Source organism: Pseudomyrmex gracilis, unplaced genomic scaffold, assembly GCF_002006095.1.
Source record: "Pseudomyrmex gracilis isolate BER0280 unplaced genomic scaffold, ASM200609v1 scaffold_14, whole genome shotgun sequence".
Classification (NCBI taxonomy): domain Eukaryota; kingdom Metazoa; phylum Arthropoda; class Insecta; order Hymenoptera; family Formicidae; genus Pseudomyrmex; species Pseudomyrmex gracilis.
This window is the reverse complement of record NW_018020598.1, coordinates 1,010,644-1,034,408: the sequence shown is the minus strand read 5'-3', so window position 1 is coordinate 1,034,408 and position 23,765 is coordinate 1,010,644. Positions and strand designations below refer to the sequence as shown.

At 40.6% G+C, this 23,765-nt stretch overlaps 2 protein-coding genes and 1 long non-coding RNA gene across 3 annotated transcripts in view; all 3 read left to right on the top strand.

Annotated features, from left to right (window-relative positions):
* The first annotated feature begins 73 nt into the window (after positions 1–73).
* LOC109863884 (cysteine and histidine-rich domain-containing protein) lies at positions 74–2,021 on the top strand. Its single transcript, XM_020444539.1, has 4 exons — positions 74–380; positions 580–1,142; positions 1,239–1,427; positions 1,531–2,021. The coding sequence occupies exons 1-4, from the start codon at positions 305–307 to the stop codon at positions 1,720–1,722; spliced, it is 1,020 nt and encodes a 339-aa protein (XP_020300128.1). The 5' UTR covers positions 74–304; the 3' UTR covers positions 1,723–2,021.
* Positions 2,022–2,801: 780 nt separating this feature from the next.
* On the top strand, positions 2,802–4,842 carry LOC109863889. The gene is made up of 3 exons (XR_002251388.1): positions 2,802–3,045; positions 3,196–3,878; positions 4,078–4,842. It is a non-coding gene; the product is annotated as an uncharacterized LOC109863889 (long non-coding RNA).
* Positions 4,843–7,015: 2,173 nt separating this feature from the next.
* LOC109863908 (protein slit) overlaps positions 7,016–23,765 on the top strand; it is a 317,334-nt gene continuing 300,584 nt past the window's right edge. The window contains exon 1 of the mRNA XM_020444580.1: positions 7,016–7,315. The gene's annotated coding sequence lies outside the window, so the exon portion shown is untranslated. The remainder of the gene's footprint in view (positions 7,316–23,765) is intronic.

Genomic DNA, 23,765 nt, shown 5'->3' with positions numbered 1-23,765 from the left:
GTTTAAGCAAGTCTGATTCGCGCTTGCGCACTTTGGACTTTACTACGTAAAGTCGCTGACAGAAAGTTCAGTTTGCCGTGTATACTGCGCTTAAATTATCTCCCACTTTCTCTGTGAACCGATTCGATATTTCTCGTGTTAATAATATCGAAAATTTTAGAAGCTTAGAATGTGCTAGAACTTTACTGACGGAGGAAAAAAGAGTTGTGTGAGAAAACGTTTCTTTCTCGTGCGGTGACGTACGCGAAGAAGCTTTCTGTGAAACTGCGAGACAAAAATCTTATAAGAACAATATTTATTTGTGATGTCTCAAGAAAATATGTTGCGTTGTTATCGTCGTGGATGCGGGAAGATGTTCCTGCCGGAAAATAATAAAGACGGTAAGATTTTATTTGAAATTCTCCGACCATTTAGTTTTAGTTTTTACATTAAGTAAATAATTATATGTAAAAAAATAACGAATTGTTGTGATGTTATTATCATAAACACACTCATACATTTTCTTATTTCAAGTAGAATAAAAAAAATTACTGTTCTGAGTTTACTAAGATCAATTGTTACTTTTGATGTATCTTGCAGATGACTGTATGTATCATCCAGGATCTCCGGTATTCCACGATGCTTACAAGGGATGGTCTTGTTGTAACAAAAAGTGTACAGATTTTACAGAGTTTTTAAATATTAAAGGTTGCACAAAGTCAAAACACTCTAATGAGAAACCACCTGAACCAGAGAAACCACAGATTGATAAATCTAAGGCTAATGAAATAATTGAAGTTGTTTCTAAACCTTCAAGACCTGAAACATCTTTAGAAAGACCTTCTTTTGATGCTCCTCAATTCACATTATCGCCGACAATATCTTCGACTTTACTGGAACAAATCAAAGGACTAACTAAGACAAAAATCGACAAACCGACAGAAGAAACAATAAAGATAGGTCAAAGTTGTAAAAATAATTCTTGCAAAGGAACTTATCAGGGACCTATTTCTAACGAAGAAATTTGTCATTATCACCGTGGAGTGCCAATTTTCCATGAAGGAATGAAATATTGGTCCTGTTGTCAAAAGAAAACAACAGAATTTTCTACTTTTTTGGAGCAACCAGGATGCACACAAGGCAAACATACGTGGTTTTCTCAAGTACGTAATTTGCAAAATTGAGTTTTAATATTATTTTTACAATTTAATATTTTTTCAAAACTGCAGATATTAAAACACAAAATGTTTCTGTTTTAGAATACTGGAAAAACAGTTCAATGCAGAATGGACTGGCATCAAACTCCAACACATGTAGTCGTTTCTGTGTATGCAAAAAAATATCTGCCTAGTCGGTCTGTCATTAAATTGAATCCCATCCATTTGACTGTAGTTCTGTTTTTTGTGGAAGAAAATTCAACATATGATCTTGATATAGAATTAAGAGGAGTATGTAATAATATAATTTTTTAATATCTGGTTAATGTAAAATTGTCTTTAAAATATTGTTTAAATATGCAATATAATGTTACTTATGATAAATTTGTTTCAGATTGTTGACGTCGAGAAAAGTAGTGTGAATATGCTACCGACTAAAGTAGAAATAAAGTTGAGAAAGGCTGAGGCTGGAGCTTGGTCGAAATTAGACGTTCCTAGAGAAGCAAAACTAAACAATTCTGAAATCAGTGAAAATGTCGAAAATCTTAATACACAGGTGGAAGCTGTGGATCTTAGTGATCTTTAATAATTATATTTAGGTATTATAAGTATTAAACAATTAAATGTACAATCATGAAAATATGATTGTGATGATTTGCTCTTCTGGAAAACTTATTTTGGTTTAGAAGAAGCTCTTTTTTATTCTAAAACAGTGCTAATAGTCTGTGGTTTTTTTACAATAGTAAAGTATCTTAACTGTATGGGGTTCTTCTTCATGCCCACTGAGCCATTATGACATTTGTAAAAAAAATATTTTAAAAATTTGTGGTATTAATTTTATTGTTCAAATAATTGAAGATAATTGTTAAATATGTCGAATATTGATGTATAAATGTAGATTTTTTATAAAAATGAGATTTACAAGCTGAGATTTACAAGCTGAATTTTATTTCAAGTTTTATTTGTTGCTTCTTGTTATCTAGCAAAGAACAGTCAATATAATATCACAAAAATCAATGATGCGAGTGCTTTATTTACGATACACAAGGTAGACTCGGTATAAAATAAAATTTTTTTGACAGTATGATCATCTACGATCTATATTATCGACACTTGGTAAATAATGCGGAACAGAAGCAAAAATTCGTGGACGCATGTGCGTAACATTTTATCTACATTCGATATGTTCGTGGTTGACTACGTAATTCAAGACGTACAACTTTACGCACGTAGAGTCGCTCGAGATCCATCCAATTGCGGTCGCGTTTTAAAACCAGACTTGCTCTCAGACTTCTCTTTTGCTTCTACTCACATTTTTTACTCTTTGCACTTAAAATGGAATACATGCATTTATATACGTTTCGCGTCTTGATAAGTAAAAAATTCTAGAAAATTCCAGAAAATTAAATAAAACGGACTCCCCATGTATATTCGATAAGTAAATTCAGAATTTATTTTAAATTTGAATCAACATAGCGACATATGGCAAGCAGCATAACTACGCATTCGTAATATTGCAAATTGTTTTTTGTAAATAAGCAGATAACACGCGTTTTCTGACGAATGACGAACATATCGCGGGCGATTTGCATGTACGGTATATGCGCCATGTTCATGTAACGTTTACACGTCCAACATGATTATTATTTTCATTGACAGGCTTTGCAGCGTGAATTAAAACCCGTGAATTAAAGTTTAATCCTTCGTGACGTTGACGAGATCCTGACACAGAGATCCATAGAAACATTTCACACCCTCTCTTCGCGCGTCGGGATTCAAAAAGATTAGAAATTAGCATAAGTGTCACCGTACACCACATTTATGCAACATAAGCTCGCGTGAGGATTTGCATTGAAGAGAAAGAGAGAGAAAGAAAAAGGAAAGAGAAGATTAAATTATCAAACATTTGGTAAGAAACATTGTTTTTTTTTTTATTTTTTTTTATTTTTTTTTATAGAAAACTCACATTATACTTTACGCTTGTTATTGAACACTTAATGCTTTGAATATCTCGTGACGCATGATACATGAATGCAATTACACATCCGCTGTTCATCAGGCTCTGCGTGAAAAGAAAAGACAGACGAATGGTTCGTAACTGTCCGGCGGGCACAGATGGTACCCCGGAACGGGGCTTATAAGCCGCGCATGATTTGTCCGGGCACGCACGTCGCTACTGGTTCGGCCGATACGACTGTAATTTCGACTTAACGTCGATTTATCGCAACCGTAACTGCGAACGCATGGAAGAGAACCGCGGTCATTCGAGGTGCGAATAATAGTACCGGAGGCGCGACGGTCACGTTCGTTATATCAATGGCTTGAGTGTTTTTCAAATCCGTCCCTCGCAAGACTTCGCTTTGTTGCTCACTTTACCGGTGGTGAAGTTTGCTGCCCGATCGTCAAAAGGCCTTGGTTGGATCGTGACGACCGACGAGGTGACAGGATCGTCGGCGAACCGACCCAATCGCGCGCTCCTGTCGTGTCACGGCTTGGCGAAGGGCGCCAAGCTTTCATTTCTCTTCTCCTCCGTCTCTCGAAGTCGTCTTCTTTTCTTCGTCTTCGCTTCCTGCCGCGTCGTTGCAAAATAAGGTCACGGAGATCGGCAACGCTTAAGTCGCGCGCAGGAAATGGATCACGACATCCCGGAGCGAAATATGCTTGCGGGCTCTTATCCGATCGAGACAGTGGTGCCGTCGTTCTGTTTTTTTGTCGCATCCCGCACACGGATATATGCAACACGTACGTACGATCACATTTATTTACGATCGCTTTGTATTCGTTCAAATTTAAAAACAGAAGACATGCAAATGAATGCAATAATGTTAATTATATCAATTGACATATTAAGAGGAGAAACAAAAAATGATTATTCTATATAATTTACATAATGTTTATAATAATAATTTACATATTTTCATCATCTCTATTTTCTCCACAGAATTCAATATTAACTTCAATTTGAACTCGGATAATGGCGGTTGGCGCATTTATATGTAATAATCGCGCAAAGCAAATACATTGACGGAAAAAAAAATATCACGAGTGAGCATCAAAGAGAATACGCAACACGTGTAACAAACGGTTCACTTGAATTGCTGTATGATCTGTTATCAGTGAACGTTTTGCAGTATCAAATACCTTTCCTAATGCGTACAAATTTGTTACTGCAATATGTGGAATAATCGTCACAGCTGTATTTTAGTTTGCAAAATTGCAGAATGTCAACGGCCAATCGTGTTTGCATTTACGATCAAATAGGGCAAACGGGAATCGAGGATTATAAGAGATTCTTTTGTGTACGGTGAATGAATTCATTCTTAACGCTAAATCTCTCGTCGACATTTCGCGACTTCGGCATTCAGAAATGCGTTTCGATGAAGTGAAGCGTTGCCACACAGGAATGCAAATCGATCGTAGTCTCTATATACTTGCAAACATATGAATATGCAATAGAAACGAGTTTTGCGTATAGCAATACAACAAATCTAAATTCTTGATTATGTACCGGTGATTATGCAACACAATCTAAAGCATCAGTTTTGGATTTTTTAAATATAATAATTAAAAAGAAAATTCACTCAAAATCATCGCACGATCTTTTATAAGTTTATCATTATACAAGTAACAATCAAATAACTATTATATACGTACAAACAAAAATTAATCGGCGAATATTATCGGTTATTCGAAAAAATGTGTTCAATAATTCTCTCTTAAACAGAATATAAATATTGTATTTTTAATAGCAATTGTGTGTAGTAAAATATACAACGTATATAGATTTTCATTAAATACGATGCTTCCGATAACACTTCGCGCTTCGTGTCGAGAGAGAGAGAGAGAGAACGCGGTGAAATCGATCGGCGAAATCTCGTTTCAACGCTATTTGACTCCGCGTCACACTGGACTTTTAAACCAAGAAGATAGCTTATCGGAGATAAATTCACGAGCCTTTTAATGAGAACAGACGCGCGTGTTGCGCCGAAACAGGCCTTAAAAAGAACTCCGAAGATTGGCGACAACGGCCGGTTGATTCGCGCGACGGTTTCCGGTGCCTCTTTTTACAGAGGGAGAGCACGTAGGAGGTATAACACGGCGGGAGAGAAAGAGAACAGGAAGCGCGAGATCGGCCGATAAGAAGAAAGAAGCGGTCTGAAAGAGGCCATCCGCGAGTGCGCGCGCGGAAGAGGGAACACAACTTTGCCGTAACTCGTTTAGGGAGTTTGAATCGAGTTCTTAACGGCGAATGCATTAAAAAGTCCTTATGCGCGCGGTCCCGGCGTCCGCGCGCGCGAACCGGTCTCTGAATCTAATCTAAAACTCTATTTCGGCGATCTGATAAGCTTCTCGTCGGCTACTGCCCGAGAGCAGCGCGCGCGGTGGTGGTCTATCAGGGGTTTGGAATATGGACGGACGCGGCCATATTAGCGCCACTCTGGACCGCCCCGATAAGAGCAACTAGACACGCTCGTTAAGAACTTACTTAAATCCTACTTGCGGCGGGATGCGAAAACCGGACCCGACGTTTGCGAGTTGCGCAACGCGCAGCCGCCGGCGTAAACGATGAACCACCGATACGGATCGGAGTTTCCGTCGAAGGCGGAACCGTGAGGCGTATAATATATTTTTTTCGAGACGTTTCTCACCTTCTCTCGCTACGCGCGGAAATGTGTTTCAGCGTGCACGGAAGTTGCACCGAGAAATGCAAATTAGATCGATATGCCCGTCATATGGAATTTCGCGCGGTATTCACCGTCAACACGTGTTCCTTGCATAAGTAAACTCGTGATATCTTGAATTATTGTACATCGTACAGTTGCTTGAAAATAAAAGAACATATATAGGATTCTTTTTGCAATGTTTGCTTTTTGCTGATATGAATATTTTATGAGTTTGTTGTGACTTGAACTTCAGGCACGAAACAGCAGATAATGGGCAAATGAGAAGTGTCATAAGGATGAAGCATTGGACAAGAACGCGTTAACAGAAGGAGATACATTACATAGCGAGAAAACATTTGCTGCGTTTTTTTCTCAAAATGTTATGCAATACGATTCCCGACGGAATTTCCCGAGATATTCGAATAACACGTGGATGAGTGTCTTGGGGGATACTTCGTGAACTCGCACGGTTGAACGAAAAAGTCGTTTCCAGAAAAATTTTTGCATCGAAACGGGAGGTCTGCGTATATAGAGCGCCTTGTCACGGCGCGCCAAAGGCGGGTGAAAAAAGCATTATGTTGAGCCCCTGATGGAATTATCAGAGAAAGAGCACAAGAGCGAGAGAGAGAGAGGAACCGGAGCAAAGGGGAAACGATAAGTACACGCGGTGATAAATACCACTGCAAATGAAATATATTCCATATTTTTTTACGTTCTTATCTTTACCGGCACGTAAATTTCAAATGACATTTACGCGTTTGCGATAACTCCTTGATATTGTAATTTCGCCGTGTCGTAATCTCGGGACTAAAGCAAACGTCGGGGTTACAGTCGTCAGTGCGCGAATACGAGATTGACCATGGTTGGCGAGGCCATTGAAATTCGTCTTGAAATTCGCACCTAAGGTAACGTGTGCCGTCTCCGTGCGCACACACGCACATACGCTTGCATATACATACACAACGACCCTCGCTACGACGTTCCCTTCTAAAGCGCGCGCGCGTAATACACGAAAAAGACAACGGAGAGAAATTCCATGTGCGCGATCGAGAGGGGATGAGCGACGGTTCCCTTCTGTGATAGGGGGTTAAACCTAAGGCACGGTATACAACATGAGGAGAGCGGAGCAGCGGCGCGACGCGCCGCGCAGTCTCGACGCCGATTGGCCGGCGAGGAATCCGCGCCAACGAGCGGAGACCAGTTGAGCGCGAGACATCGAGGCGAACGGTTGTACGTACGAGTGCAACGGCGGGCAGGGCTCTTTTATCACGGTTTCTCAAACGTAAAAGCCGAACGCGACGAGACGCGTGATCATTTTCGTAATTTCTTGCTTGACGAGACCCGCTGCGAAATGACGAAGTGGTAATCGACCGCACCTTTCTTCTTCTCCCTCTTCTCTGGCCAGTTCGTCTCTTCGTTACGCGAGAGTTTTTCCTCTCGGTCGAAAATTCCTCGATTCCCGGCTAAGAGAAATTCGAACGCGCCGCGGGAAAAGTGACATCGCCGGCTCGATCGGTGAGTAATTGCACATGTATCTTTGAAAAATTACATAGTGGAGATTTTCGCGATAAATATAATATCAAAAAAAAAAAAAAAAAAAATGCGACATTACTCTCGCAATTGATATTACGTCGGACTTCGGAGAGCAATTCGTATAGCGCGCGTTTTGTTTCGAAGTATTGCGCTGCAGGGTACAAACGCGCTTATGTTTGTAATTAATGTGTTCGTCGAGATCGCGATCGTTTTTGTAACGTGCAAATATGCACTTGCTTTTTTGCGCAACTCGCTCTTGTTGTTGTTGTTGTTGTTGCTAAACTGTTTTGTTTGCTCCGATGAATTGGTGTGTGCTCACTTTGTTGAGATACGATTTTATACATGAAATTTCAATAATAAAACATTGCAGATTTGCGCTAATAAAACATAAATTTTGAAATATAAATCTTTTTGACATGTCGGTTTTCGTGCTTTTTTACGTGCTCTGTAAATTGAAAATATGAATTGATTGTGTACGGATAGTAGAGTGTATATCCCCTTACACCTAAAGCGCGACGTAAAGTTGCGGCGTTAGTGCGCGCCAACTTCAGGTGTAAAGACATTTGCAGGTCGTTGCTCGTATTTATTAGTAACAAACATTTGAATAAACACACTTAGTTCAAGTAATAATGACTTTTCGCATAAAGTTCACCCCATGAATCAACTCCAAAGCAATTCCATGCGCGTTTCGTCTGAAATATTTAGATATTTATGCATTCTATTAGATTAGTTTTCAACAAAGCAACAAATCCGTATCGAAAATTTGTGCCGATTTTTGCGAGAAGGCGTTATTGGAATTCAGTGTACTATAGAAAATTGTATTTCGCGTTCGAACTTTATTTCCATTTTTTTAAAAATATTTTGCGATTTTCCAATTGCACTTTTATCCTGTAGATGTGTGTGCATCCCAATTCGAAAAAATCTATAATAGAAACTACTGTAACAGAAACTACGTGTGCATTCGTCGATTAATCTGAGTAAAGCTTGCGCGGTTTGTTGCGCGCTGCCGATAACGTAACAGAAAGTCGAGATTTCGAGCCGCCATCGATTTAGCGCGCGCGTTTGAAGTGCCAGACGGCCCTACTTAAAGTTTATCGGCACAATTTCGACAGACCTCTTTCTTCAGACGGAGCAGACGTTGGCTGCTCCGTTCCTCGAAGTCGAAAAGAGAGCGGAGATAACAAGACACGCGCTTCGGATCAAGCGTCTTCTGCCAACCGCGACTAATACAGTTTGCGCTGCTGCAACGAATTAGCCATAGGATGTAATAGCGGTCCGCCAAATTAAGACGAAATTTCGTTTTACCGCGGCGCGACGCGGAACTCGCAACATCCCGCTGCGAGCTGTTAAGTACGACATACACGTACGCGATACGCGAACGTCTGCAATTACGCCGGGGTGCTGTGTAATTCACCTAGCACGGAAACGCCATTAACATCTGATTTCGTGCGCGTAGCGCCGTGCCTGTCGTTATAACGCGTTAGCTTTCTACCCGGGAGGTTGAAGCTTGTTCTCGACTACGGAGACTACGGGATCAATTACGAAGCGGCGGGATACGCGAATCGTCACGGACGCTTGTGCATATTGCGTGGCGCACTTTTCAAATTCTCGAAGTAACTGATCGATTGGTCGATTGATATCGACCGATCGCGAGCATGCACACACGCGAGATTTTGACACTTCGGAAGCCTCTTAGTAGATCTTGTACTGCCTTATTATTAAAAGAAATTTAGACCTTTGCAAATGGGCGCGATAACAAAATTGTATTAAAATTATTAATTCTATAAAAAAATCATTTTTGAAAATATTAAATTTGTACAAAACAATTACGTATATTAACAATTACGTATAATCAACGTTATTTCGCTTATTAATCAAGACCTAAGTTTTGTAATCATTATCGACTCAATAATATCACTGATTGTTTAATATTACATAGATGTTCTATATATATATATATTTTTTTTTTATTTTGACACAATAGTCACAATTAGTGACGCTCGGTTTCTAACAGAGTGCTCGTATCAAAATCCTTCCCTCCGTATATAGATTTTAAGCCCCTTGGCGGCGACAGTACAGAGTTCTTCCGAAGCCGGGGAACGTATAGCGGCTCGTTAGAATAGCGTGTAAATATACGCTGGGAAAGAAGACGTAATGAGCGCTTTTCAGCGTAATGGCTGGTTGCACGCAGAAATTACGCGCAGGCACAATCGAACAACACGTTGCATGTAGGAATCACAACATACTTATTCACGAATGCGAAATTTGGAAATTGCCAAGAATAATAATACGTATTTGAGGAAGTTCCACGGAACAAATCGGGTTTGTAAGTGGCGACTGTAATGTACAGTCGATACGTCAACATCGCGATACGTTGACGCGATGAATTTTACATGTCGGATATGAAAAGTATTGAAAAAAAAACAGTGAGAGAAAGAAAAACAAGAAATTGTTTCTCTCGATGTCAACATAATGCAATCAAACGAGACAGTATCAAAACGATACAATTAATGAGAAAAGCAGGGCGGGAGAGAGAAGGGAAGAAAAACAGAGCTTTTTGTGCGATGCAAAACTGTGAGTGAAAAGTTTTCGAAGAGATTGAACGGTGAATCTGGGCCTCTGCAAGATATCTAGTGGCAGGACGAGCGCGCGAGCAGACACTGACGAGATCGATCCACTTTGTCACCATAAAAGACCGACGGAACTTGAAGAGGGTTTCTCGAGACCCCTTTTAAAAAGCGAACGAGAGCAACAGAGGCGCGCGCTTTTGAGGCAGTAGAAATCACCCGGCCGTTTCGTCTTCTCTTCCTCCCTTCTCCGTCATACAGTTTCGGATACGTTTGTAGAGTGCTTAGATGTTTACTTTCGATCGTAAGAACTTCGTAGTCTAAAAGAATAGGAAAACTGCCTCTCGATAGCATTTACCGTGAGGGGTGTGACGCTTTTAAACGGTTTTGGTGCTTTCTGCGCGACCACATAGAATTTTAGGGAGAATAAATAGAAAAGAGAGAGAGAAAGAAAAGAGGAAACTTGATCAAGGCACAAATAAGAACAAAATTTGATATATTCGATACTAATAAATGATCGTTTTAAGAGAGTATATTCGTCAACGTAAATACTTCTCGTATAATTTTAAAAAAAGGAAAAATGAAGGAGAATTAATCATCTTGATACACAGAAAGTGTTCGGAACATATCAAATATTCAAACTTCGTACAGACACTCGTGCTTACGATTCTACATTTATTGCAGCCTTGACATTTTGATAATGAGATTTTTATCTTCAAATAATTCGCTGTCCCGTCGGACGAAGCGAAACGAAATAACAAACCGTATGCTTTTCCTCCCTTTCGTATGTAGGTAGGGGAGAAGAAGAAGAGCTTATCTGACTTCTTTCACTTGTCTTCTTTCGTCAATGCGTTCTTTACTTTTTCGCTCGGGATGCACCACCAGTCAGGATCGATGAACAAAGACGCGCGGACTTAGGAAAAAAAAACTGTATAAATTGAATCGTACAGGAAGAACGCGGAGAGAAAGGCGAGAAAAGGGATCGGTATTTTTGTCGTTCGGTTCTTCTTTGGAGAATTTTTCTCGTGAAAGTAACTTCTCACGAAAGAAATTTTACGTCGCGATAAAATACTCCGGTTATAAAAAGCTTCGTGCTTAATATACGTCATTAATTACGGAACTCGCGCGCGACTACTATACGTAACATACATCGCCCCGGCCAACCCTTATACGGGTTTTTTACGCTCTAAATGATCGACATATGTTGTCACGCAGTCGACACAGTTTAAACTTATGAATAATTAACGACGTCTGCTCGACTGAATTTAATAATGTGTGTGTGTGTGTGGTCACAGAATTCACACAAAAATTTCACGTTGGATTTATATACAGCCGCGTGTCACTCTTTTCTTACCGATTGCTCGTAAAAATACGATTATTGGGTTTTTTTTTTTTTTTTAATAGATAGCATCAGCGATTATAGCTGTGCTCGCGCGCGCACATCACGCGCTTCGATATAAAAGCGCTAAAGGTAAGATCCGGCCGTATTATTTGCCATCGATTTGTGTGTTTTTTTTTTTTTTGCGTGGCTATCAACTGCATCAAATTAATATCTCGTTTCGATACATGCCTTGCGCAAAGCGCGCGAGCAAGGGGAAGCTTCTGATAATTCGTGCCAACCGCAAACAGGCACGCGAGCTTCCAAGAAAACCGACCCGATAGTATCATCCTCGTGTTGTTTTCACTTTTATATCTTTTTTTTTTTTTTGGTTTCGGAACTTGGTAGCGCGTTTATACGCTAGACAATGTCATATTCGAGGTAAAGGATGTGATACTTGCGACCGTAGGCGCCTATTTCAAACGGAGATCATCAATATGCAGCAGTGTTTGAAATTTTTAAAACTTCGTCGCAACGCGTTCCGACATAAGTTGTTTTTTTAAAAATATATATTCCTTTTCTCGTCTCTTAGAAAAGATAAAATTTGATAAAATTGTCGCGATAAGATAAATGCTTTACACGCATTCCTATAATGTAATCGCTTCCAAAGAAATTTCGAAAAACGCGCGCACACGATTGATTTCGGGATTTGTGAATACACGCCGTGTAAATCGTCGTGCGTATTTGTCGAACAATACACACAACGCCGAACAGTGTGCGAATATTAAATTTAGAGCGGGGGTTTTGTCTAAACGTAAGAATATACGCGGCGCTCTGAATGCGGCACGCAAGAGCATTCATTGTGCGGCGTAAGGGGGTCTCCGAGTGATGGAGCGAAATCCATTTGTCTCGCATCGCTCGGGCACACCGGCTTAAAAGGCCTTTCTATCTCCTCTCTTTACCATCTCGGGCTTGCCGACCGGACGAAAATTACTCGTAACAAGATTTATTTCATTTAAATGAGGATGTACACTAGGCGCCTGGCTACATGGAACGACGATGTGCCGTATCGTTTTCTCGCTTCTTCTCTCCGCGTCTTTTCTTCGTCGTTTTTTTTTTTTTTTTTTTCGAAACCCTCCTCGTTAAATAACGCGCAATGACCCTGAAGAGTGACACATCTCGACCTTTGCCGCCGCACGCATTCCCGTCGATTATTTAGGAGAGAACCGAATTCTGGGACGCACACTCGCGCGCGTGCACGGTTGATGAATTTATTAACCTCATTATATGTAAGGTCGCATAAAAAATCTGTGTCCCAAAAAAACTCGCCAGATTGACCGAAAGAGCAGATGGCAACGATAAAATGAGAGAGTGTGATTTGGTTGTAATTTTTGGTCTTGATTTTCGCACATAAACTGTTTGTTATTTTTAATACTACTTTTAACATTATTATTTACTTGTCGTAAAAAGTGCAAAACCCAACGTGTGTTGCAAACTGAACGTTTCTGTCTCACGATACGACCAATACTCATTTTTTTAATTGCGCGATAAAAAGGCTGTTCCGTACGCGAAGAAACGTGTAAAAATTGATTGTTAACAATGCGAGGGATGATGCGCGCGACTTTAAAAATAACGCGATCTTAACAATCGTCCTCGCGAAACTTCCCACCCATATATTCAAGCGAGTTACCGGAGAGTAAACGTATATATGAAACCATAACTGCGGATATTACGGCTATCCTTAGAATCGACGTTGAATATTTCACAGTGTCGACGCGCGACTCGTCGAAGTGGCAATTTGCGCGTTGGCTCGAATTCGCGGCTTCGGATCCGCGTCCATAATCTGCATAAATTGGGTTGTTACTCTCGAGGAGAGCCAGAGTTAAAAAGTAAGTTTAAGAAGTTATTCCGTGAGAAAGTTCGGGCTTCTGATTTATAAGGCGCCGTAGCGCCGAACTTTTACTTAACTCGAGCTCTAGGACGAAGTATAGAGAGTAGTGCTGAAGTATCTTCGGCTGAGAATTACTTCGTAGCGTATTGAAATTACGAGCCTATCCAAGAAATTTTATTGACACGAGGATTAATATGTTTACTAATTCTTTTTCCAGAGAATATATTTTTGTTTTCAAAATCGTATTTGCGTTTTTTCATCACGCGAACACAACGGATCTCTTTCCGATTATTAGATACTAATTACACATGTGAAATACACACAAATCGCAGACTCGTACGCAGATATTACGTGCGCGAATTTTTACTGTCAATGCACACATCGCGAGAGAAACAGTTTCTGCGCTTATATAACTGTTCTTCTGACAAAGACTCACATAGTACTGTACTGATGGCGATATAACAGCTATAATCTAATTTTGATGAAGAACCGCCGTTTCTTCCTCGATCCAGGTCGACTCGCGCGCGCGCGCGCAAAAAAAAATTGGCATTAATTGCCATTTTGACGCACTGATTTGCTACAAAAAGTTTGGACATTTCCTCGCGTTCGTGTACTTATTGTTCCTATATACTTGATTGTACGCTTTTTACGATCTTTAACGAAGATGTTACTCTCGACTGTTTGCTTGTGTATCCACCATCTTTTTCAATACTGCTCTTCGAACTACATGTTTCAAACGAGTGCGCGTTTTTTTTTTCAAATCTGTACACATCTCAATTTTTGAAATCGAAAATTATTTCATTCAAGTATCAATTTCGATATTACTTGCGATCGCTTCCGTTTTCTCGCATGATTGCCAACAACCTATTTTAACATGCCCGAAAGACGTTACTTCCGAGAGCAGACAGCGTGTCATCCAACCCTCGATCGAAGAGCTATCTTTTTTTTTTTTTTCTCGTACGTACACGACGACGCGTGTTACGGACATCTGTCATCTGTCAACCAAAGAGGACACGTGTCAGAGCTGTGACTTGTTGTCGTAAATGCGCGATGACTAAATCTGCGTTCTTGTTTTTTTAGCCGATCACATGGTGCATTTAACATAAGCTTCTTTCATTTGTGTGTCCGCGCACACGCGAATCTCTCAATATCATTCGATATTCTATAATTATCTCGAATTATCGTGAAACATTTCAATATGAAAATATTTACGTGCTATTGAAATGACAAAATATTCCAGATGCACAATAATAACATATTTTGAACTCATGTATGACAATATATGGTAAAAGCTGTAATAATATCTGTAACGCAATACGTATTATATAATACATACTGTGCTTAACTAATTCTCCGCGATACTTTTGTTCTCATCAGTAGTTTTAATCGAAATATAAAATAATCATTTTTGTAATATTACGATCAAATATGTATTTATTTGTGTGTGTTCACACGTATTGTGCGCGGCAATTCAAATTCGTACATACACACATTTGTTCATATAACAACACGCTGGAACCTCTTTTGATGTAGCCGCATGTGTTGATAAAGTACCGGAGCCGACGTATATTTTTTTGTCGCACGCTACGTCGATTTTTATCAGAAGCATCGTCAGACAAATCTCGGAAGGAAGGGGAGAAAATATCGTCAGACTTCAAACGTTCGCATCGTCGCGTCTCTCGTGCGCGTTTCTTGCACCATAAAATCTCTGAAGAGAGAGCAGCGCCGCGCGCGTAGCAGGAAGCGCGGAAGACCCTGACATGTTTTATGGACGTTGATTTGAATTTTAAATTTTCCGTGCGGTTTATACTTGACTAATTTTCAATGATCGTCGCATGATCGGACACTCCCGTCCGGAAACAGAAAGAGATCGGTCCGGTGCATTTTGTGAAACAATTAAACTCGCGTCGCGACAGATTAATTGTGTGTAATATTAAAGTCGCGATTTAATCTGTCCTGCATACAAATTACGTCTCGACATCTATAAACTGCACGGATTTTATATATTAGTATTGATGTTATCAAACATTGACAAATGGTTGCTCATCATTTAGAACAAATGAACAATGTTTCGCGTGCGCAATGTTGATTGTAAATATTGACGCAGTGCGCACGTCACATCCTTTCGTCTAGAGAGCAAGTTCCGCGTAGTAAACAATTGCTGTATTAAACTGTTATTTCAATTGAGATTGATTATGAAGAATAAATAATTATTATCACGCCGGAGGAAAGATTTGTGTGTGTGTATGTGGGTTGTGTTTGTGTTGCGTTAGCGATTTTACATTTAACAAAATATTCAATAATTTATATGCGTGTTTCTCTTTAGGCAAGCAATTATTTACAACAATTAGTGTAGCGGCACGTGCGCTCGCGCGAAAGTATTAAAGTATTAAAACTAGTGCAACAAGAGGCACGACGATTAACGCAAAATCACTAATTCCATTTGAATTTCGTATAAAATGATGCTTCGTTGTGCGAAAAGCGGGATTTATCAGCGTCAGTATCGGTTATCCAGACATCTTGTCGCGTTAAGCTGCGCGATGCGCAACAACACGGTCGGTGGTGCGATTTTCCCACCCCTATCATCGATTCGTGCGGAGAAAACGAGCGCGCTTTCCTCTCAAGATGAACGGCGACGCGTGTGCGATAATTTTATTCGGTCGCCATTAAACTTACAAGTGAATTTCGCGCCAAGTCGAACAATTGTTCGAAGACGCGTGGTGAGGCAAAATAAAAGAGAGCGGAACTCTCTCGGCGCGAGATGCTAATGGCTTTGACGAGTATCGGCTCGCGCGCGCGCGCGCGCTACTTGTGTGCTACCGCCTCTGGCGGTTCAATTTACAGAAAGAGGATAAAAAGCGTAGCGTAAGAAAAGAAAAGAGCAACGCGCGAGCCTACCGTGGAAACTGAATTATTCATGTTACCAACGCTCTGAATCGATGATAAGGAACAAGACGGGAGTGAAGGGAAAGAAAGACAGACGACCATAAATTCCAATTTATAAAACTGTTAAGCATTTTTTTTTCTCTCGGACGTCCAGTTACCCGCGCCCTTCATACCTACTTTTCAACCGTCCCCATATATTTTTACGCATATCGATCTTTCTCTCTTCACGCGCTCACGAGTGTGCTGTTTTGCGTGTACACGCACACGCGCGTACATTTCGCACGTACACACCTTTACTTTTACCTGATGTTTCCTAGTGTGTTTTCGTCGTACTGTATCTATAGAGGAAGAACCCTACCTCGGCCTCATGGGAACGCCGGTAATGCTCGTCGAGAGGATGAGAAATGCCCCAGTGTATATAGAAGACACACACGCGAGTGCGCGCGCGAGCGAAACATATGCGTGTTGCGCGTACGTGGTGTATGTATACGCGCGCTCTATAGGGGGTAGTTCGCTTACCTCAAGCGGTGACTCTCCTTCCCACGTGAAAGAGGGGTGAAAATGTGCCCACGGCGTGCAGGAAGGGTAGGTAATTGTTTTGCCCCGGGTATGCCACCTCTCTCTCTCCTCTCGTTTTTTCCTTTTCTCTCTTTTTTCCATCCTCTTGCCCCCTGTTTCTTTTTTTTTTTTTTCGTCAGTCTGTATCTCCGATTTGTATCGTGCTCTTTTTTTCCGCTTCTTCCTCAACCAACGTCTCTCGTTCTTTTTTGTCAGTTTCCTCGCTCTCGACAGCTTTTTTGAGGCGAAAAAAAAAAAACATAAGTCGTGTATTAATTGACGCACAATGTTAGCGCTGGAATCGTTCCTTCATCATTCCCTCACGCTCGCGCGCAACATCGACAAAAGCGAAGATAAAAATGCGGTACATTCGGTATCATTCCGTTCACCCCTTTTCGTTCGAACAGCCAACGGGTTTTCCGCGGGAAACGATTGCTCGGTGATACTTTGTGCTTGCACGTCCCATTTGCCGGACCGATTCTCCGGTTGAAGCGGTCACGAACGATCGAGTTATTACCGGTCCATCATCGATTCCATCTCTCTCCGCGCGCGTACACCGTCGAAAACGCGCCCAGCTCGCTCGCGTCTCTGTGTGTTAACTGTCCGTAATCGCGCGAGCGGCCACATACAGTATCCGGCCGACAAACGTTCGGTACCCAAGAGAGAAATCCGCAACTAGTGGGCTTTTGTATGTATGGGCGCGCGTCTCACGGGATAGGACGGCGGCGAGGGTTAAAGGCGAGCCTCCTCCGCACGGGACATGGTCGGCACGGCGTCGGCGGATATCCACTGAAATCGCAGCGTCACAGTCGCGACATTTATCATAATTCACGACGGTCGACATACTTTTCTCTTGAAGCTCACAGGACAGGTACCTCTTCGCCATCTCATCTTCCTCCCTTCTCTCTCTCTCTCTCTCTCTTTCTTTCTTTCTCTCTTGCCTTCTTCTTTCGTCGTTTTTGTTTTACTTGTTAGGTAGATCAGCTATATCCCAACCTCTCGCAAGATTTCCTGCACAGAATAAAGAATAAAGCTTCGAGACTCGTGCGCAATCGCTATCTATCGTGAAAGCGTACATTTTACTGGTGCGTCCCGTGTGATGCTTTCGCAGGCATACGTCTTATAGGGATGTGTGCGTAAGCGCGCGTACATTCCTCTCCCTCGCTTTCTCCAGTCAGGGAGTACTGAGGGATTTCCTCACGACGACGATGCGCGGATGGTTTAAAGGATGCGTGCATTCTTTATACCGTAGCGCCTAGCGTCATACATTATTTTCATACCGAATCTCGCGGGAAGATGGTTCTTTTTTTTTTTTTTTTTCGACCGCGTAAACGTGACTTTCAGGAAGGTAGGAATTTATTGCTCGCGCGCGGAGATACAAGTCATTGCTGGGTATTTTTTTACTTCGTCCTGTTTACATGTTTTAAAAGATCCACAATTACTCTGTGTATCTCTTCCGTTGCGCGCGCGTGTGTGTAATTAAAAATAAGAATTTCGCTTTTTTTTCAAAATTTGATATTTGTGGGGTTACAAGATTTCCGGCGAAATACACATGTACAGTTTGGTGCACATGTAATTTCGAGAATTGTTATTCATAAAATGATAACCTGCACTGCAATCTCCGACTGCTCCTGGTGGCTCAGGATAGGAGTTCATTGTGAAGATAAACCCAATGGCGGACATGCGAGGTAGGTCCAACAGTCTGCGCCGTAATATGAGCCAGGTCGAAATGTTCGACCAATTCGACGAAATGACTCATTTCGGAACCCTCATCGAATTAGTTGCTTTCGTTTAAGTTTTACGCGCATTTGTTCGACACATTGTCTATACCGTCGCGAACATCTTTGTGTCGTAAAATACTATCGATATTCGATTCCGGCAACGTGTCACGCTAGTCAACAGTATTTACTTGAGCGTAATATGTGTTTCGGTTCTTTCGATAATTATATTATTCATCCCCGTCAGAGATAATTATTGGCGATCGATAAAACCGTTGCGCGTTCACGAACACCAATTACCAAATTTGATTCATTTAACGTTTTGTGTATCGAAGCGTTCATTGACGTGTCACGGCTGTTTATGTTTCATTTAAGTTTTACTGTCGCATTTACTGCTACGCCAGAGACAACGAAAATTTCAATAGCGCGCGGCGATGCGCGAAAAATCGATCACCGCAAAATATTATTGCTTTCGTACCCAGTTAGGACTGGGTAAGAAAATATCGAATGAATAAAACTCTTATAGAGCCACGGGCGCGACATAAAATTCATATCGAGCGATTGTCGTCGTGTTCGTTGTTGGCTATGCTGCCACTCGATTTTCTTCGACCCAGAAAATCAATCACCCCATGAAGCATCGGCGATCTTAAGCGTGAGCACGGCGTATATCGTCGAAGATATACTCCCGCCGCGCAGTTTATCATTGTGTGTGTTATATACATTCAAACATGCCGCATTCGCCGTGCCGAGATTAGATACGCGACCGCATACTTCACGCGAGATTATCACGTTGCATCCGACAATCGATCGTTCCTACAACAGCGTCGCATTCTGCTCGAGGTGCACGAGAGCTTCGACAAACGCAAAAAAAAAAAAAAAAAAAAAAAGGGAGAAGGGAACAAACCGTTGCGTCCTCAACCTGAAACGTCGACCGCGAGAGTGGTGCGTAAAAACAAAGAACGATAGGAAACGGAATCGGGTTGGTTGCACACGATGGGGGAGGGTGAAAAAGGTGTGCGCAGAAGCCATTATAGATTTACCATTAGAACGTGGTTCACTGAGTGACTTTATTTAAGAGTCACGGGGAGAAAAAAAACCGCGCGCTTTTCGACCTTTTACCCGATCGTTCTTCAGCGTCTTCTTTGCTCTCTGACTGCGGCCTCTCGTGTCGCTGTGTATCGGTTACGGTACCAGCCACGATGACGAGATCGAAGGGAGCGAGAGAGTACACTTTCTTGCGGGTGACGTGTACGGAACCGTGATTAATGTTGCGTATGAGTGATAAGCCGGCACTGTGTCAATATTGAACTTATCGGACGCTGCTCCGTCACGGATATCTCGTGTGACAATGACACAAGCGCTCGCGCGCGCGAAAAGAAGTTTAATGATCTTGGAAGAAAACCACTTGAGAAGGAGATATACGTTAATAATATGAAAATATTTGTTCGGTTGACGCAATTGAAACGAACTCAATGACATTGAAGAAATTTATAGACGTCGACTTTGAATAATACAATTGCTCATCAAGTACAATATTACATCGAGTAGATCATTAGGAGTAGATTGGGAATTGTTACTACGCTTCATTTTTAATATTTATGTCTTTTTTCTAAAGGAACCAGGGAACACGCATGATAATATGTCATTACGTACTATTTTAGCAGTCGAACAAAAAAAAAAAAAAAAAACTCGCTCACGTCAGGAGAAATCGCAATTGAGTTCTTTATTTATCCCATTGACCGCGTGCTGACGCGCTACACGCGAAGAGAAACGAAGTCCTCTCTCGAGAGAGAGGAGCAAGAAAAGCATCTCAAGATTGTGTACTCTTGGCTTCGTTTTCACTGTATACGTCCTGACAAAAGAGAGTCGTAGAGAGAAAACGAGGATCTCGTAAGACAGGAAAGGGGGGACGCAGCAGAAAACGGAGTCTAGACCGATTAGCGTTTGGTTGCCGGAACTTCGAAACGGGCTGGGAAAACCGACGGAAGTGGCCGGACTTCTTCTATGGCCTGGAGTATAAGAGGACGGGTGGAAAGACAAATAGAATTCGGAAGGAGTTTTTGCCGCCCGGCAAGATTTAATAGCCGGCAGACTCGCGGAGAGATGGGGACGCGAAAAGACGAGGGCGAATGCGAAATTTCCGTGAGCAGACATGAGGAATTAGAGACACGCTTCCTGCGCGTCTACTCTTATTTCGGAGGGATGTCTTTTTAAATGATTGTTTTTCTCCTTTTTCTTACTATCAACAGACAAAACAAACGGAAAAAGTTTGATGATCTCAAGTTAATAAATATAATAACATGGACTAAATGTCGCTTTCACCGCTTGTTAAAAATATCGCGGATAATTTTTATCAGAAAAATTTTATTTTATGGAAAACTATACGATATATGAAAAATAATTATTACAGAATAAATCAGATACAATTATGCAAATGTAAATAAGACAACTAATTATACAAAAACAATAATAACGAAATTTGAGATGAAAGAAAATTTGTTATCAAACACAAAGATATGTAACAACTCATTACGACATTCGATTGCAATAATTAAAGATAATTTTGCGAGTTCTATTATTGTATGTACAATTAATTCCCAACATTGATGTATATTAATGTCTTTATTAATGTGTATGCGAAACGAGTTGTTCCTAACACTAGACCAATTAGACTATAAATTATGTTATTAATGATAACTGTACTAATGGTGAATTATTTAAAATCTGCTAATAGTGATTCAACTTGCTTTTTAAAAATTTTATAGTTTGTTAATTTGGAAAGACCATGTTAGAGAACAGCGAGGCGATGTTTTCTTCATCAAAGCGTCTTCTTCAAATTATCTTAAGCAAAAAAGCAAACAGAAGGCGAGTTTAATACGTTTTATCAAATAAACCCTTCTGGAAAGAAAATAAACCCTTCTTTTAGCTTCCGTGAATATTACTGATGAAGAAAAAGTAAAACGAGAGAGTACATTTCCGACTTGTTTTAATTCTTTTCCCCTTTAACCTTTTATTTACTTTTTTGAAATACTTTGAGCATTACGAAAAATAAATTTTTTCCCAGCAAAAGCAATTATTTCAATACAAATGAGATGATAATTAAGCAGAGATTTTTTTTTCATTTGTGTATTTCTGCTACAGGAAATCAATTTTGGTTAAATTGCATTGTATATATACATTTATAACTTTGTAATATTTACATGTGTATTAATGTGTATATTCAGTTATTATATTATTATTGTTTATATTTTTATATGAAAACCAAGTGTGCGCCAATTTTTATGAGACCCGCAAAATTTTGCGCGACTTTAGGAAGAAAAATCAATCAATATTGATTTCCGCCAATCACTGAAGTGTCGATACAGCAAGAAAAAAGTACTACTTGCGTGGTAATCCTTTCTCATCTTTCCTGGCCTCGAGAGACGAGTGAATATCCCACAAGAAACGAAAAAGAGTAGATCCCACTCCGATTAATGCACACCGTCTCCACATGTCGCCATGGGCTGTGTACCGCATCGCACTCCTGGACCACCTCTTAAGCACATCGAAAGGTGAAAGGAAGAAGTGGACTGAGGCGAAGGCGGGGGAGGGGAGGCTTCCAATTCGTATCTAGTGTGATTTCCCCGGGGTAAAGTCGACCGATCAACCGATCGAGTGGGTGGTTGAAAACCGCATTGGGAAACCTAATACATCCGAGGGTCCTCCCTTCTCACTTTCTTACCGTGATCTGTAAAAGCTTTAAGAGAGCATACGAGCGTTATCTCACGTATACGTGTTCACATTTATTGACTGTATGATGCGTATTACCCTTGAGTAATTTTTCTGTCACACGTTTAATAGTTGGTTGGAACAAAATAAAAGACACAATTTTCTCGAAGAAAATATTACGATTATGATCATCAGCATTTTCTCAAAAAATTATTGCAAAAATCGTCATCGTCTCTCGATGTTCGTTTTTCGATATTTTCAGCACGATGTTGCTGTTTTGATGGCGAGGCATCGATTTTCAATCGATGTCTTGCGACATTCTCTTACGATGGATATTCGTTGTGTGCATCTTAAAAAGAAAGACCTTAAAAATCCATTTTGCACGGACCATTAAGCACACATGTTAGCCAAACATCTCCTGTTCCAAAGCAAACTGTACCTCCCGCGGAGGTTTTTCCACGAAAAGTCGACGAATTTCTCTGGTTCGAAAAGCAGGGAAGAGAGAAGGGGTGAAACCTGCCCTAACCTACTGAGAGATAGAAATATTGAAGAAAGCAAGAGAGAGAGAGATCTACACGCCGTCCCAAATAATCAGCGCGACTTTATCGAATATCGCGATGTTATGAGAAAAAATGATGAGAAATTTTTTTATGAAAATTTTTGGAAATATAAGAAACAATTATTTTAAGTGGTATGAAACATGATATGAAACAAACACGCACGCACACACACAAAGAAATTTCAAATATTTGTTTAGGAAGTGTCAAGAATTAGCTGACACGACGAGGGGGCTGCGTCAAATATCAATTTTGGTCAGGTATCGATATTATTTGAAAAAAGAGAGAGAGAACGTTCAAATATTTATTCTTCTTGAAATAAATAGCAGAAAGTGGAGTGTATAATCTGCTACCGAATATATAAAAATTGTAAAACACAAATTGACGTTGTAAAATATTCAACAACAAAATCGTTAAACGGCTTAAACATCATGAGCGAGAACATAACGTGTCGCGATATGATAAAGTTTTGATTATGATCTCATGTAGCATTTGTGAGAAAAGCAGTGCAATTCTAGCAGCGAACAGATATAGCTAAGATAAACGAGCTCTCCTTTTCTGTCTTTTATATAGCTACCCGGCTCTCTATACATACATAGTCGCTTTTCTTCGCGCACTGTATAACGATTTGCCCTGCAGGAATATCTCTATCCACCTGTCTACATTCATATCCCTCAGACGAAATTGTCTTCCGAAGTGGCTTACAAATATATTTCAATAGAAACGTAATATTCCAGAGGAGTCAGTTGTATTGGCTGTTTCTGAATCGCTTCTGATTTGCCCGTCCCCCTTTTTCTCCTCAAAGGGATTTGTCGGTACTTTTGCGGATGTGTACGTATCATACATCCGTCATATCTAAGCGATAAAGTAAAATATATACGATGTATGTATGTACGTACATATATGTACATACAATGTATACATATATACAACACGGGGGTTTTTCCCGTTTTTATACACACACGAAATCTCGTAAAGTCGACGATACTTTGTATCGTAGACACCGCGAGTGTATATGTCGTCTGAAAAAGTGTGTGCATTTCTTTCTAGAACGAGAAATACTTGCCGAACAAACGCGAAGTCTTCGATACAATCGTGCGCCGCACGATATTTCGATTTCAATGGAAATTGGGTGCACTTTCGCCCACAGACTTCATAAGTTCTTCGAAATAAGAGCAGGTCTGCCTTCCTCTGTACGATAAATAAAATGCAATTTTGCTTCGGACGCA